The sequence below is a fragment of the Ischnura elegans genome, chromosome 6, assembly GCF_921293095.1.
Source record: "Ischnura elegans chromosome 6, ioIscEleg1.1, whole genome shotgun sequence".
Lineage (NCBI taxonomy): Eukaryota > Metazoa > Arthropoda > Insecta > Odonata > Coenagrionidae > Ischnura > Ischnura elegans.
The window spans coordinates 51,903,712-51,917,212 of NC_060251.1; the positions used below are offsets into that span (position 1 = coordinate 51,903,712).

The window sequence follows — 13,501 nt, forward strand, 5'->3', positions numbered from 1 at the left end:
TGATGATATCTATTTTTCGCGATTAAATGAAAAGTGAAAATTTTCAAGTGCGCGAAAATGCGACAGCTATGTATGAATGCTGGGAAAAGCCTATGGCGTCATCTGGTTCCAGCTGCCACTATGTGAGGCTATGAGTGCTACTACGATGCAGGCTGCTAGCAGGTAGTGCTTGGCTTAAATGATGGTTATTAATACCCTATGAAACGAAGTAAACTTTCCGACCTTAGGCAATTTAAAGAGGTGATTATTAAGAGATGTTCCCCTGTGCCTAATGCATGCATTGGTAATCTCAGACGATGTAAAACTCCTGACTACTCGTATAGAATCTAGGTCCCTGTGGCATCACGTGGAGTGGCATTGCATGGGCGCCAATCGCAAATGAGGTTAAACTTGACCATTAGCATTCATCTAAACTGGGATTTCAAACCAAATAATTTTTACATTATGAATACACTAATGTTGAGTAATGAATTGCAATCGATGCCTTTTGTTTTCTTTGATGAGGGAAACTACCCTATCGCTTATTCAATCATTTTGCAAAATTAATGTTTGTTCCTTCCTCAAAAAATATATACTAACAATTGAATCATTTGTCTTTTGAGCAGCATTTACAATTTTAAAACAAAATTCAACGATAAATATTAACTTACATCTCGATTTCAGAACAAACATCAACATGGAAATTGTTGCTGCATTAAATGTGTTAATATTGATGGTAGAGCTTCGTTCAAAATTTGACAATTCTCAGAATAAAACGAGGAATTCAATTCGAAGTCTGCAATTTACGTTCAAGCAACATACAGCTAATTCATATAAACAAAGCATGATTGATCACGATCCAATGCCGCTGGTTGAGTTCTAAACCCCGAAAGGAGGGAGCCCAACTACCCTCGGACTCCAAGATAATGTGGAGTCCCCACTAGGAAGGGTTGAGAAAGATTGGTGCTGAGAGTGTATGATTATCCGAAACACCCTTCTTAATGAATGTCCTGCAAAAATTTTCCTTACGGAGGGGACGGAAGAATCTCTCGGGGCTCAGTACAGCAGTCATGCTACGGAGAGAACTCCTCTGTCTTGAAAGGGTTAATTTGCCAATTCCTTCCAGCTGTATTCATAAATAGCAGAAAGAAGGTGCTATGTGCAGAATGGTGGGAGAGGTATCCATAATGCCATAGTCATCCCCTATAGAATCCATCTTAATTAGTCACTTTATAATGATTGATGGGGCTATCCCATGTTATTGGTTTGAAAAAATTACTGTGTAATCCAGGCATCTGCTAAGCTAAGCTATGATCAATATCTTATGATAAAACAGTGTTAGTTACTTCTTTAAGTGGTGGCATTGAGGAAATTACCAACTTTTATGACCCTCTAAAAGTACAAGTGCTGCACTGTACTTCAGTGAAAGTATTTGACGCAGAAATTCAGAAAGCACTCCTAGTTACACCCAGAACCTATGGAATGGCTGCTGTCATCAAAATACACATGTTTTTCATCTACAAAAGTGTAGTAACATGAGGTAAAGCACTAAGGCCCTGAGGTAAAGGATGAATCACATTTAAAAAAGGATTAAAATTATACTTCACTTGAATCTTTATTAGTCACTTGCTTAGTGAACAACATCATTGATCCAATTCATTCTAGTTATAAAAACGCAAATTTGTTTAAAATATGAGAACACGTGCATGGAAACGATTTTGAAAAACAATGCACTCTCATTAACAGCATGTTATCAGTTTTTTTATGACATTAGCACGTCATGCAAATCAGAGTATCAAAATAAAAAAACAGTAGGTATATCCAACGCGGATCACTCTGGATTGAATACTTATATGAAACAGTGCAATGCCTGAGGACTGGATAGCAGTAAAAGAACTATAGCATTGGGTGCTGCTAGCATATTTCTTATTAATTTATAAATGTCTGTAAGTCTCATATAACAGACTTACAATCACTATTGAGCTGAAGATCAAATACCAACATGGTTAATGAGGGACACCAACTTGTAAAGCTAACACTGCACTTCAACTAGAGAGCAGTGCATGAAACAATTTTTTAAATGGAATGTACACCTCACTAATACTCAGGCACTAGTTAAGCAAAAAGCATTTGCCAGAGCAAATATGCTACTGTTGTTAAAAGAATTTAATAACTTTTCCTCATGAGCATTTCATTTAAAGGAAAAATGGTGCCTGATATGGTCCACTGCTTGATACAAATTAGGAATTACAATATCAAGTAGGTACATAACTTTCACAGATGAGAGCTCTTTCAAGACACATTGCATTTCACTATATAATTATGAGAAAAAAATAACTGAATAAGATAAACATTTACTTTGAGACATCAAAAATTATTCTTTTTAAATATTGTCATACAGTCTTATTCACTACTTAAAAAGCTTTGGTATCATTTTTCATAAACTAATGTTTCAAATAATTCTTTTAAAAACTTGATGGCACAAGGAAATCAACTTCATTGATCTAAAAAAATGCATGCCCAGGTCACAATAACAATGAACTGCAACTCCCACGCCTTGTAAATATTCTAATTAACATTAATCTGTAAGTTAAAAGACTTTACATAACCAAAATTAACTTCACAGACTACTATCACAAATAATCGATGGCATTTTTAAATTTAATGCTAAAAAATTATTTTTTCAGTCAATCATGGCTAACAAGTTCAAAACAAAAAAAATACATACACGAATCTTGATTAAAATAAGAAATAACAAAGGAGAGAGATCAACTACAACAGGTCCTGGTAAGAGATAACAAGTACATTAAACATGACAGAACAGAACCATGAGTCATCAAAGATTTACACCCTCACTACTAATTTAAATGATTACAATAGGTCCTGGAAAGAGATAACAGATGATACAAACATGAGAGAACAGAATCATGAGTCTTCAAAGATTTACACCCTCACTATTAATTAAAACGATTTTATAGACAAATGCCTATCTTGAATGCTACACACAAAACTTTTCTTCAGAAGCAGCCTGCCAAATCTCTTATTTCCTTCTTCATATTACCGAGCCAAAATTTAACCCCATATATTGTTGCTGCACTCAGGTACATGACATTCTACTACAATCACCAACCTAGGTCTAAATAAAATTCTTGAATGCCTTCACTAATTAAAATACATCATTTCCATAGTTCTATAACAGCACAAAAATGTCTTAAAATCCTAACCCAGCACATTCACAAACATTTTTTTTAGTAGAGGCACTTACTCAAATTCATTCAATAACTAGGGTATTGACCAACTTCATATTCATTTTTGTATCCTGGTTTAATGGTTGAGAGGGCATTATGTTCCTCAAAAAATACACAATGGTAGACCAAAGTACCTAATTCAGTCTGTGGCTCACTCAGAACAGTAGCTATAAAAAGAATTTAATAGAAAATAATTTCACGATAACAAAGTAACTACAATGTTATGACGGCATTCATTCTATTGTGATTTCAACTATCATTCCAACAATTTTACATGGGTTTCTTATTGTATATATATATACATGCATCCATTCTCTCAAGCAGACAGCCAAGGGAAAAATGCAACACAAAGTCAACAATAACAATCTCAAAATATAAATAACACAATGATAATATCACCAATTCAATATCCTCTCTATGATTATAACAGTAAATAATAATATAAAGTACTCCAAATAGAATAATAGAAATAAATTACAGTAAAATCTTAATTGACAGTCAACTCTTTCTGGCTACACTATATTCTCCTAAATCACAAACTTACATAGATCCAAATCATTTATTTGGAGCTCCATTGACTTTTTGCATTTCAATAGCAATATTTTCCAAATATTAATACTATGGATATGAAAGCATTTTAATGCCCTTGTTGATCAAAATTGAGTCTGTAATATATACTTATAAAATGATATTAGCTAAAGTCAAATAAATAATACTCAACAGAGAATTTTCCAATTTCAAAATTAGATAATTTAAAGCTTGATTTGAGGACCAAGTGACTATCAGAAGTCAATGGCCTGGTTAAAAAATAGTACTAAATATGTATACCTTAAATGCAGATCTTAGTGAACAAAGATTTAAGAATGATTAGCAGATTACTGCCATTTCAGTTCAAAGTTGTTGAAAACCAGTGGCCATCACCTCTAACTTTGCAAAATCTCTGACTCAGTCATATTAAAATATTAAGCAAGAGGAGAGATGCTTCCAATTATTTTAACAACCAAATTTCCAGTAACAAAATAAGAAAATCTACAGCTTTGGGCAGTAATTGGAATCAACTATGTGGTGTGATCACTTGCACCATGAGATCCTCTAAGTGTTGCATAGCATCGTTGACAAACACGTACTGGTTTAAGGATTCGTAGCCGAAAGATTTCAGACTCAAAACGACTGCACCTGAAAAAACAACAACATTCAGATTCATGAAAGCGTATTCTCATTTACAGCATACCTACAGCATCCTTTAATTATCATATTGTAATGTTTTTATTAATTTCTCTTAGTTTCACTTCACTTAAAAATATTTTATTGCACTTTAAATAATACAAACTCGGGAGCAAGGAAACACCCGTCCGCCATAACTATCACAATCCGACTCCCCCTTTTTCTTTTTGCCTCCCTCACTACCATTATTGCTTCCCATTATTGCTTCCTCACTACTATTGTTAATTTTAATTCATTTAAATAAACAACATGGCAGCTTGTTTACAATATCTACCAACCAAATCACCAAATCCTAGAAAGATTTATCAAAGCATACATTACAGCAGGACACAAAACTCAGTTTGGAACTTACAACGCAATGGCATTTTAAGCATCTCACCATTGATAGTAGATGCCTCTGTCCAGAGACTACCAGATAAACAGATTAATATGGCCATTTAAAATTGAGCATTTTAAGTAGGCATAGATTCTGATGAGCTGAGGAACTTCCTTCATGTCATGTGGTAATTTTTGCAAGAAAATACCAATGTATGAATGCAAGATAAAAAATAGCCATTGCTTCAACTTTCCTACTACAACATAACAACTGCAATTAATTGCAGCGCTCATATAAGAGTTTCCCATTTCGCAACCAATCCAGGGTGAATCAATGGCATAGAAAATTATAAATATTCTGAAGATATTAACAGGAAAGTGAAGGATGGCAATTATATTTTTCAAATTTCCTCAACTCACTAGCTCAGACATCTATTATGTCATAACTAGAGAGCAGAAAAAATCCTTTTCAAATCCAAAAAAAACACTTCTTGTAAAATTTAGAATTTTGTGGTTTTAACAACACCCCTTCTTCAATATTGTTTGAAAAGATAAATTTAAGTGGCTTTTTTAGAGAATTTTAGGGAATATATTGACATCAGGTCTCTTTTCATAAAAAAAACTTGGATCTCTCACCAATCTACTCTTGGGACTTCATATCTCAAAATATCACTCATAGACAAAAAAAGATGATGTTTCATCGGATCTTTAGTTGGTTAAATCAATTTTTGAAGTCCTCAAGATACTAAAAAGGGATTATCATAAGATAACTTGTTTCCTCTCACAAATCATTAAAAGCTTCCGCAAAGTACAAAACAGTCTATATTTACAGCAGGGCCACCTGAGGCAATGGAAATGCATAAATTTAAAATAAAATTGCTGCCATTGTCATGCAATAAAAATATTCTCATTAATGCAAATCAGTTTGATTATCAATGACAAACAAGTGCATAATGAATTTTGGTCCGCTCACAGCCAGTAGAAGGAGGCACAATCTGCCCATCCCCTTGTGCCATGAGGACTTGCTGTATCTAGGTAGCTCAACCTTTCCCACCCATGCCCTCAAAAAGTCAATTTATGGTTTACATGTACCAGACAGAACAAAATGGATGAAATTTTTTCCCCAAAAGAACTATGTTCGCTGTTCAATGGAACAAGTTTCTTCATAAAAAATACCCCTTAGAGTGCATACGCCATCAAAATAGGAGTAGAAATGGGTTTAAAAAATTAAAACCTAAAATAATTATATTAAACACAAAAATAACAAAACATGATAGGTACTACTTACTTGGAACAAAATACCTGACCACAATTCCGACAATGATGACGACGCTCATACAATGAGAACCGTACATTGCAAGCAGCACATGCCTCTGCTCCTTCATCTTTGAGCCAGTGGTCTGTTATTGCACGCCCGGGCTGCTCAGAGACACTCCAAGAAAATACCCTGCCTCTGGTATCACCAACATATACAGTGCGATGGTCCCTTTAAAAAAATTTCATTTGAGAGTTATAGAGGATTTTTTTTGGAAACAGATTGACTTTGGAGCATTTCTGTACCAGTGGACTTGACCTTCTGTCAGGCATGTAGCCATGAGAGCTTAAGCCTCCTTCCTCCCCCCTCCAAAAAAATTCTTTCCCTAATGGTGACTGCCTGTGATACATTCTCTCAGAACAGGACTAGCCCAGGCACCTATCATCTGACTAAGACCCCAACAATCATATTTTAACCACAATTTGGGTTGAACTTGAAGACATTTTTTTAAGGAATCTCTTCAGAATTTTCTAACTGGGAGTACATTAAGAATATCTGTAATTCCAATATGAAAACTTTTTTTATCAAACGTTGCACAAAGGTTTTTTCACAATTGGATAGCACCAATGAATAATGCCAGAGACCATAAGTTTATTATTAAAAAAATCAGGCAGATTTCAAGATCAAATTCCCATAGGGACCAAGCCATAATAACTACAGCAATTTCTGTAACTAAAAACAATGACTTTAAATTTCAGCATTATATAAATGATACTTTTAACTTTTTTAATGATATTAACAAATTTTATATGACTGTAATTTGATATAAAATTACCAGTATAGGCAACCCACACTACTCAACCCCTCCTCTAAGTGAATTTCTGGCTTGTGCCTACCTTTTGCCATCAGTGGAGCAAGTCAATCAACATGCTAAGTCAATTTCATTGTGAATCGTGTAAAATAGATTGCAAGGGGAAAATATGATCACACACTGAAATTTATTATTCTTTCAACACTTTAAATCCAATTGTGAAGCCATTAATTCGAGAAGAGTTTGCAAGCCTATAGTTTGTTCAAGACTTGAAAACCACTGTCAAAATTTTAATATTAATGTTCATAAAATTGATATATAAACCACAAAACAAAGATCCAATGCTTAAAAATAAAACACTCACTTTGAAACAGAGAGAGCTGTTATGGAAGCAGGTTCAGCATTGTCTTTCCGATCATAAGCTGTGTGCATGGTGAGTTTACTGCGGAAAACCAGCTGCCTCTGCCACTTAAAGCCTAAACAGACATTAACATGAGTATTAACACTATTTTTATCATGGAAAAACTTATTTGCACACAAATTTGAAAAATTTAATCAAGAATAAAATTTAACTGCAGTAAGGATCGATGACACAGAAGGATTTCAGAATTACAGTATTTCCGATGTCAAGATCACTTCCCAGATTATGCATGACACTAGTAATGGCAGTGGTACAAAGTGTCATATTACTGAATTGCTGCATCAATGGATATCCATGCGATTGCTTAGGCAAGGCATTTTCATTTGCAATTGAAAATTTTTACTGCATTCTCAGCTATGCTGTTGTGATTTTATTGGAATTTTTGTTGCAAATTAATGGTCTATTTTACACTGCTTAGATAAGATATTATTTAAAAATATATACCTCACTATTGAAGATATCTTCAATAGTGAGGTATATATTTTTAAAGTAGCAGAAGGATATATAAGAGTTAGGTTATGCCCTAGCATGTTACTGAACAGATTTACAAACCATTAGCACAACAGTAAAGAGATTGAAGGGTGTTATATGTGTTATGTGTATTACATGACACATGTGCACATGAACATTATCTTTCTTTAGGTATAATTTTTTAAAGGTTTGGATGGTTTCAGCAACTAGGTAAATTTTAACATATGTTCTATCAAGCACTTTAGCACCAATGTTAGCCAGTACTTTGCTCAAGTGTTTGCTGATTAAAATGTTGGAAAATTTGTGATAAAAAGTTTAATTTAGTATTCAGGAGGTGATAGGCTCAACCCTGAAATCAATGATGATTACTACTACACAAATCCCCACTCCTTCTGGACCTCATCCGACAAAATCTGTATACAGTAAAACTTTGATTTTACGCAGTTGGAGGGACCGAAATATGGGCACTGTGTAAAATCAAAGTGTGTAAAATCAAGAGTTGGTATTGAGGAGGAGTATAGTTTTCAGGATAACACTTGCTCATTATTGCTCGGAAAATGAAGCCTAATAATCTTATTTACTCAAAAGCAACACCACAGATGACGTGTTACCTTAAGAGAAACAACGTTGCATTCCTGAACAGTGTTTCCCATGGTTGAACAAAATGGTTGAAATGCCAGCATTTCGGGCACTAAGATTACTTCTGTTACCCAGGAGAAATTTTGGAATGGTGATACTAAATGGTCGCAGAGAAGCTAATTTTCAAAAATATTCTCATTAAAAGCAGTTTTCAGGATATCCGTTTAACCACCTGCAGACAAACAAAGATTGGAGATTGAAGAAATGAGATACCTGAGGATAGTCATCCAAATTAACCCCATTAACAGGGAGCAAAATTTTGCTAACACATCACAAAGGCTTTACACCCTGTGGGCCTGGGTTCAAGTCCTGGCAGTAGCAGAGACTTATCAGAGTTGGCCCTATCCCTACTTGAGTCTAATGTGGAGGGCACTTCCAGTGCACCACTCTGTCCATCAGATGGGAAGTTAAGTCCTGGTCCCTTTTGAGCTTATCATTACAACCTGGCTAATGCCAACATAGGGTTCCTATCCCCCCAGCCCTTACTTCATGGCGCTAATGACCCCAGTTGTTGGTTACCTCCAAATAGCATACCATAGATAATACGGAGCACACAGGACCCGGGATATTCAGATTTTTCCGGTGCTAAGATCACTTTTTTTAAGTGAGCTATTTAAATGACCGCCCAACTGCCGTCATGCCGCCTGTGATGAATAAAAAATTACTAATAGTCCTGAAAAATTTTCCTTCTTTGTAATTTATACGCATTAAAAAAGCATTTCCCCATGAAATTTTAGCATTAGTAGATTGACTCTACCGGGAATAGCTTCTCTGTCGGCATTCTTCCGCGAATTCAGCGCCGGGACCTTCGACTCACAAGCCGTGTGACTCAGCTTCACGTAATATTTTGCTTTCCCATATCTGATAACAACACCGGACACTTTTTGTATTTCGATTTAATGGTACTAAGCCATTCCTGAGTTTGAAGGGACTGCCTTATCACTCACGTTTTGAATTTGACTTCAATGATTACATGACGATTGACGACACGAGTTATTCTCAGAGGGCATTAACTCCCGTTCCATTAAAACGCTTCCCACCTAGCGGAGTTAAGCTAATAGCTATTCAAGTTCCAACCATGGTTAATTTAATCCCTCTGACAATGAGATACAAGTTGAGTCGGTTCTGATAAGCGCGCAGCGCAAGCAATTTTCCCTCGCCTCCACTTGTCCCGCAGATGTGGGGTTAGCCTGGGAATGAGACAATGCATGCTGCTTTTACCATCGTGTTGAATCACCATCGACTTACGTCCATACTAGAAGTACGACTATCCTTTTTGGATCACCTTGGAAGCCAAAATTTTGGCACGAGAGTATTTTTAACGACTCATTTCGCCGTTATATTTCGCTGGGGCGACGGAAAACATAGCGTTGGCAAAATTCTAGAAAGCCTTGCGTTACGGATAGGTATTCCGTAGCTCATAATTCTGGATATAAACAGCGTCGATCAATAAGTCGAATAATAAACGAAAGGTGATAATGTTAATATCTCCAGCGATCATGTCTTAATCAAAAGTAGTTACGCATACACGGCGATTGCCGTGTGTTTTAGGTTTCGATATCCTTCTAAGGCGAATTTGAACTAAGAGCGACATTCCCGTTCGTAATGGAGCCTGAAATAGTACTGAGAGGGCTCACGGGGAAGCAATAATTAGATTCGCGATGTTTTTAGTTTCACGCTCAACAGCGCGATGTCATTTCAACCGTTCCTGTATTCATTTTTGCAACTCATTGAGACGAAATAATAACCTAACTTCATATTGCTCCAGTCGGATTTTCAAAACAAGCCGAAAGACAACTGCGTAAAATCAAGATTAGCGACCTCTTAGGGGATGGGGTTATGCTGCCCAAAATCGAAAAACTGCGTAAAATCAAGAAAAGATGTAAAATCGAAGTTTCACCATTGCAATTCCCTATGCTTACCGGCTGGACTTGAGTGCCGCTGCGTAAAAACGAGACTTGATGTAAAATCGAAGTGCGTAAAATCGAAGTTTTACTGTAAATGTATGTATTTTCTATAGCTGTGGACATAAATTACATTATAATAAACTGAAAGAGAACTACAATTATGCAACTTACTATGGAGCACACTTTATATTATCCGAGAAAAACTTGAGGAAAGGGATAAAATATATCCATAAAATGTACTACTCACCTTCTCGTAACATATTCTGAGGATTTCGCTTCCTTCGCTGAGTGACTGCTGAACTTCCACCATTATTAGATATAGGAAGGCCAGCAGAATTAGGAGGGGTTACATCCCTCCTCCCTGAGTCTATAATTCCCAAACCACCATCAATGGTCCCTGAGTCCCCAATCACAACAAATGAGTCTGTGAGACTAGTGTCACTTTTACTTGTCCTCATGGCCAAGATGGAATCTGCAGTTGTCGCTCCTGCACTTGGCTTGACACTCTCCGAGCACCCATCAGCCGAACTCTCACTTTCAGCATGAGATCTATGGGAGCTTGCCGTTTCCACCAAAGACATCCCATTGCCACTCCCTAGCTCGACTCTTTCTGACAGTCGACAGCCCTCACTCTTTCTGAAAGCTGGATTGACAGTACTTGATTTTCGCCGTCTCACCACAGTAGGAGGCTCTTGGTCTAGAGAGCCAGCACGCTTCATCTGCACATCGTCTTCCTCTCTAACTTCACTAATGCCAGTTGAGCCATTGGGAGATGGTGGTCCTGCATCAGCTGCTGGGCTAATTTCATCTCCAATATCCTTGGATTTATTTTCATTGCTTTCTTCCTTGGCATCACCACTTACTTCCACAGGAGTTGCTGCATCAGGTTTGATGAGGTTCCCAGATTCCACTGCCTCCACAGCTTCTTCATCCTCCGACAAACTGCTTTCTGAACCACTCTTCACCAGCATTCCTGGAAATAATGTGATCAAAAAAAGAATAATTTACCTCACTGAAGAGCAAATACAAAACACATTACTACAACTGAGAGAATACAACACAAAGAGAAAGTTGGTCTCATAAGTACTCATCCTGGTTTCCATAAAATACTCAATATTATAAGTAAGGCACAATAAAACGGCATCTCCACTTGTGAAAACCACACACCAGTCATAATCATTCACTTTTCAGAGGAAAATCATTCTCTGCACAGTAAGATTTTTACATGAAATTGCCCAAAGGTACTCCAGCCATTGTCACTGTGGCACTTCTTTAGCAGCAGTAAATGGAAACATCAACAATGGATCCAACTTTATGATGCAACCCTACAGGATGGAATCACTTTATGACCTCTATATTTATAACTTAGTAATAGCAGATCCTTAGTGGCAACATTCATTGAGGGAAAGATTTTTAGGGGATTTGAAACACACATAAAATTAGAAAGTTGCCACTCTTGCCTAGCCCTTCATTGACACAACCCATGTTGACCCAAACAAATACCAAAAAAATTATATAAATAGCAAACAAGTTTCAATTTTCCTTGTTTTGAGTAAATCCTTGCATGAAATTTTGAAGAACAGGAAGTTGCTATGAGGAAGAACAACTTCTTACTCTTCAAAACCTACACACAATTTGTAAAATGAATTTATTCTTTTAACAGGCTTAGAGGAACCTGACTGTGTTCAATAGAATACTCCAATGTTGAGATAGTGAAATGTAATTTATCGACTATGTGGTGTGTGCATTTTTTCAATTGTTTCAATAGCTTTAATCGAGTATATGCATACATTTTTGTTGTAAATGAATTTTAATGAAAAGGAAATAAACATTTGTTAATTATCAACATTAGTACTACCATATATAATATTGATTATATTCTGGTTTTTGTTTTCCTATTTGAAAATAAAAATCCCATTTATTCAGCATAATAGAATATAGCATTTCCTGATACTTAAGTAACCAGAAAAAAAACTTATCAAATCCAAATGATCACTACAGTTCACACACAATGTGCCTGACGAAAGGTTCAAAGTAATTAAAATGTGAATCACATATAATGTGTGTCAATCACATATGTGAAAAAACATTATTAACTCTTAGCATGGCTCAGTGGTACACCTTTAAAGTTTCAAGCACCATTATTAGTGTACACTAACACTAAAATGATGTTTCCTTTGCTATGTATATAACCTTTACACAATGCCATACGGCCCCGGATTGATCCAGCAAGGTGCAATATAATGTGCTCTTAAGGCTATTGAATATTATCATATGTAATGTATTTTAGCATCTGAATTCTATAAAATCAGTTTTTTATTTGGCTATCTTATTCATGTAATAATGCTTTTATTTTGCTTTAATGTGACATTATTTTGCATTATTATGCTGAATGAATCACCACTGATCTGTCGGCATAAATGCAAAAAATGAAATGCTGCATCGAGTGTGTCAAAACAAAAAGCTACCATAAGCATCAAGGGTCTATGCCACCTAGTGTCTAGTGAAAAAAAGCCTGTCAGATCCGTTGCACCAGACGGAAGGTTAAGTAGTAGAGGGTGTGGGTTAATTTACATAAGTTTGATTTAGATGAAACCCTCAAGAACATTACAATGTAAACAAGAAATTAATAGACAGTAGAGTGGTATGACTTGACATTACTAGAGTCCACAGAATACTTAATGCAATGGTATTACACCTTATGGCACTTTATTTATCATCAAAAGTATTTATTAACCATAAAGTAATTATAACTTACCTCCAGCATCTGTAGAATACTCTCCAGACATGCTCATTTGTTTCACAAAATCCTTTACCCTGTTTGCACACTGTCTTTTCTCGTCATCCTCACTGCTGCCATCCTGACTCAATAGTTTTTTCCTGCCTTCCCCACTTTCCTTCACACTTTTGGTTGCTGTTAAGTCTCCTATTTCCTCATTTCCTTCGGCGTCCAACTGAACTTTGGCAGCACTTGATTCATCTTCAACTGAGTCAGGCTGTGTGGCATTTTCTTCCACAGTATTTATGATCTCCCCACTTTCCTCTAGTGTCATTGCTGATTGCTCTCTATCCGGGACTGGTTTCACTGGTTTTTCATCATTTGGTACTTGAACAAAGTCCACAGACCACATCTGTAACATGGATATTTTAATTACTGACCATATTAGAGGGAATAGGATACACTGGCTGATAAAAAAATGAAATTAACTACAATACTTGAGTATTAGTTTT

The 13,501-nt window shown here is 36.0% G+C and overlaps 1 protein-coding gene across 2 annotated transcripts in view; it reads right to left on the minus strand.

Annotated features, from left to right (window-relative positions):
- Positions 1–1,575: 1,575 nt before the first annotated feature.
- The window catches only part of LOC124160670 (WD repeat and FYVE domain-containing protein 3), a 118,683-nt gene continuing 106,757 nt past the window's right edge, over positions 1,576–13,501 (minus strand). For both annotated transcript variants that reach the window (XM_046536634.1, XM_046536635.1), the window contains exons 52-56: positions 13,029–13,401; positions 10,518–11,243; positions 7,197–7,308; positions 6,055–6,252; positions 1,576–4,403 (exon numbers count right to left, since the gene is read on the minus strand). In XM_046536634.1, the coding sequence (XP_046392590.1) occupies positions 4,286–4,403; positions 6,055–6,252; positions 7,197–7,308; positions 10,518–11,243; positions 13,029–13,401 (1,527 nt within the window). In that variant the 3' untranslated portion in view covers positions 1,576–4,285. The remainder of the gene's footprint in view (positions 4,404–6,054; positions 6,253–7,196; positions 7,309–10,517; positions 11,244–13,028; positions 13,402–13,501) is intronic.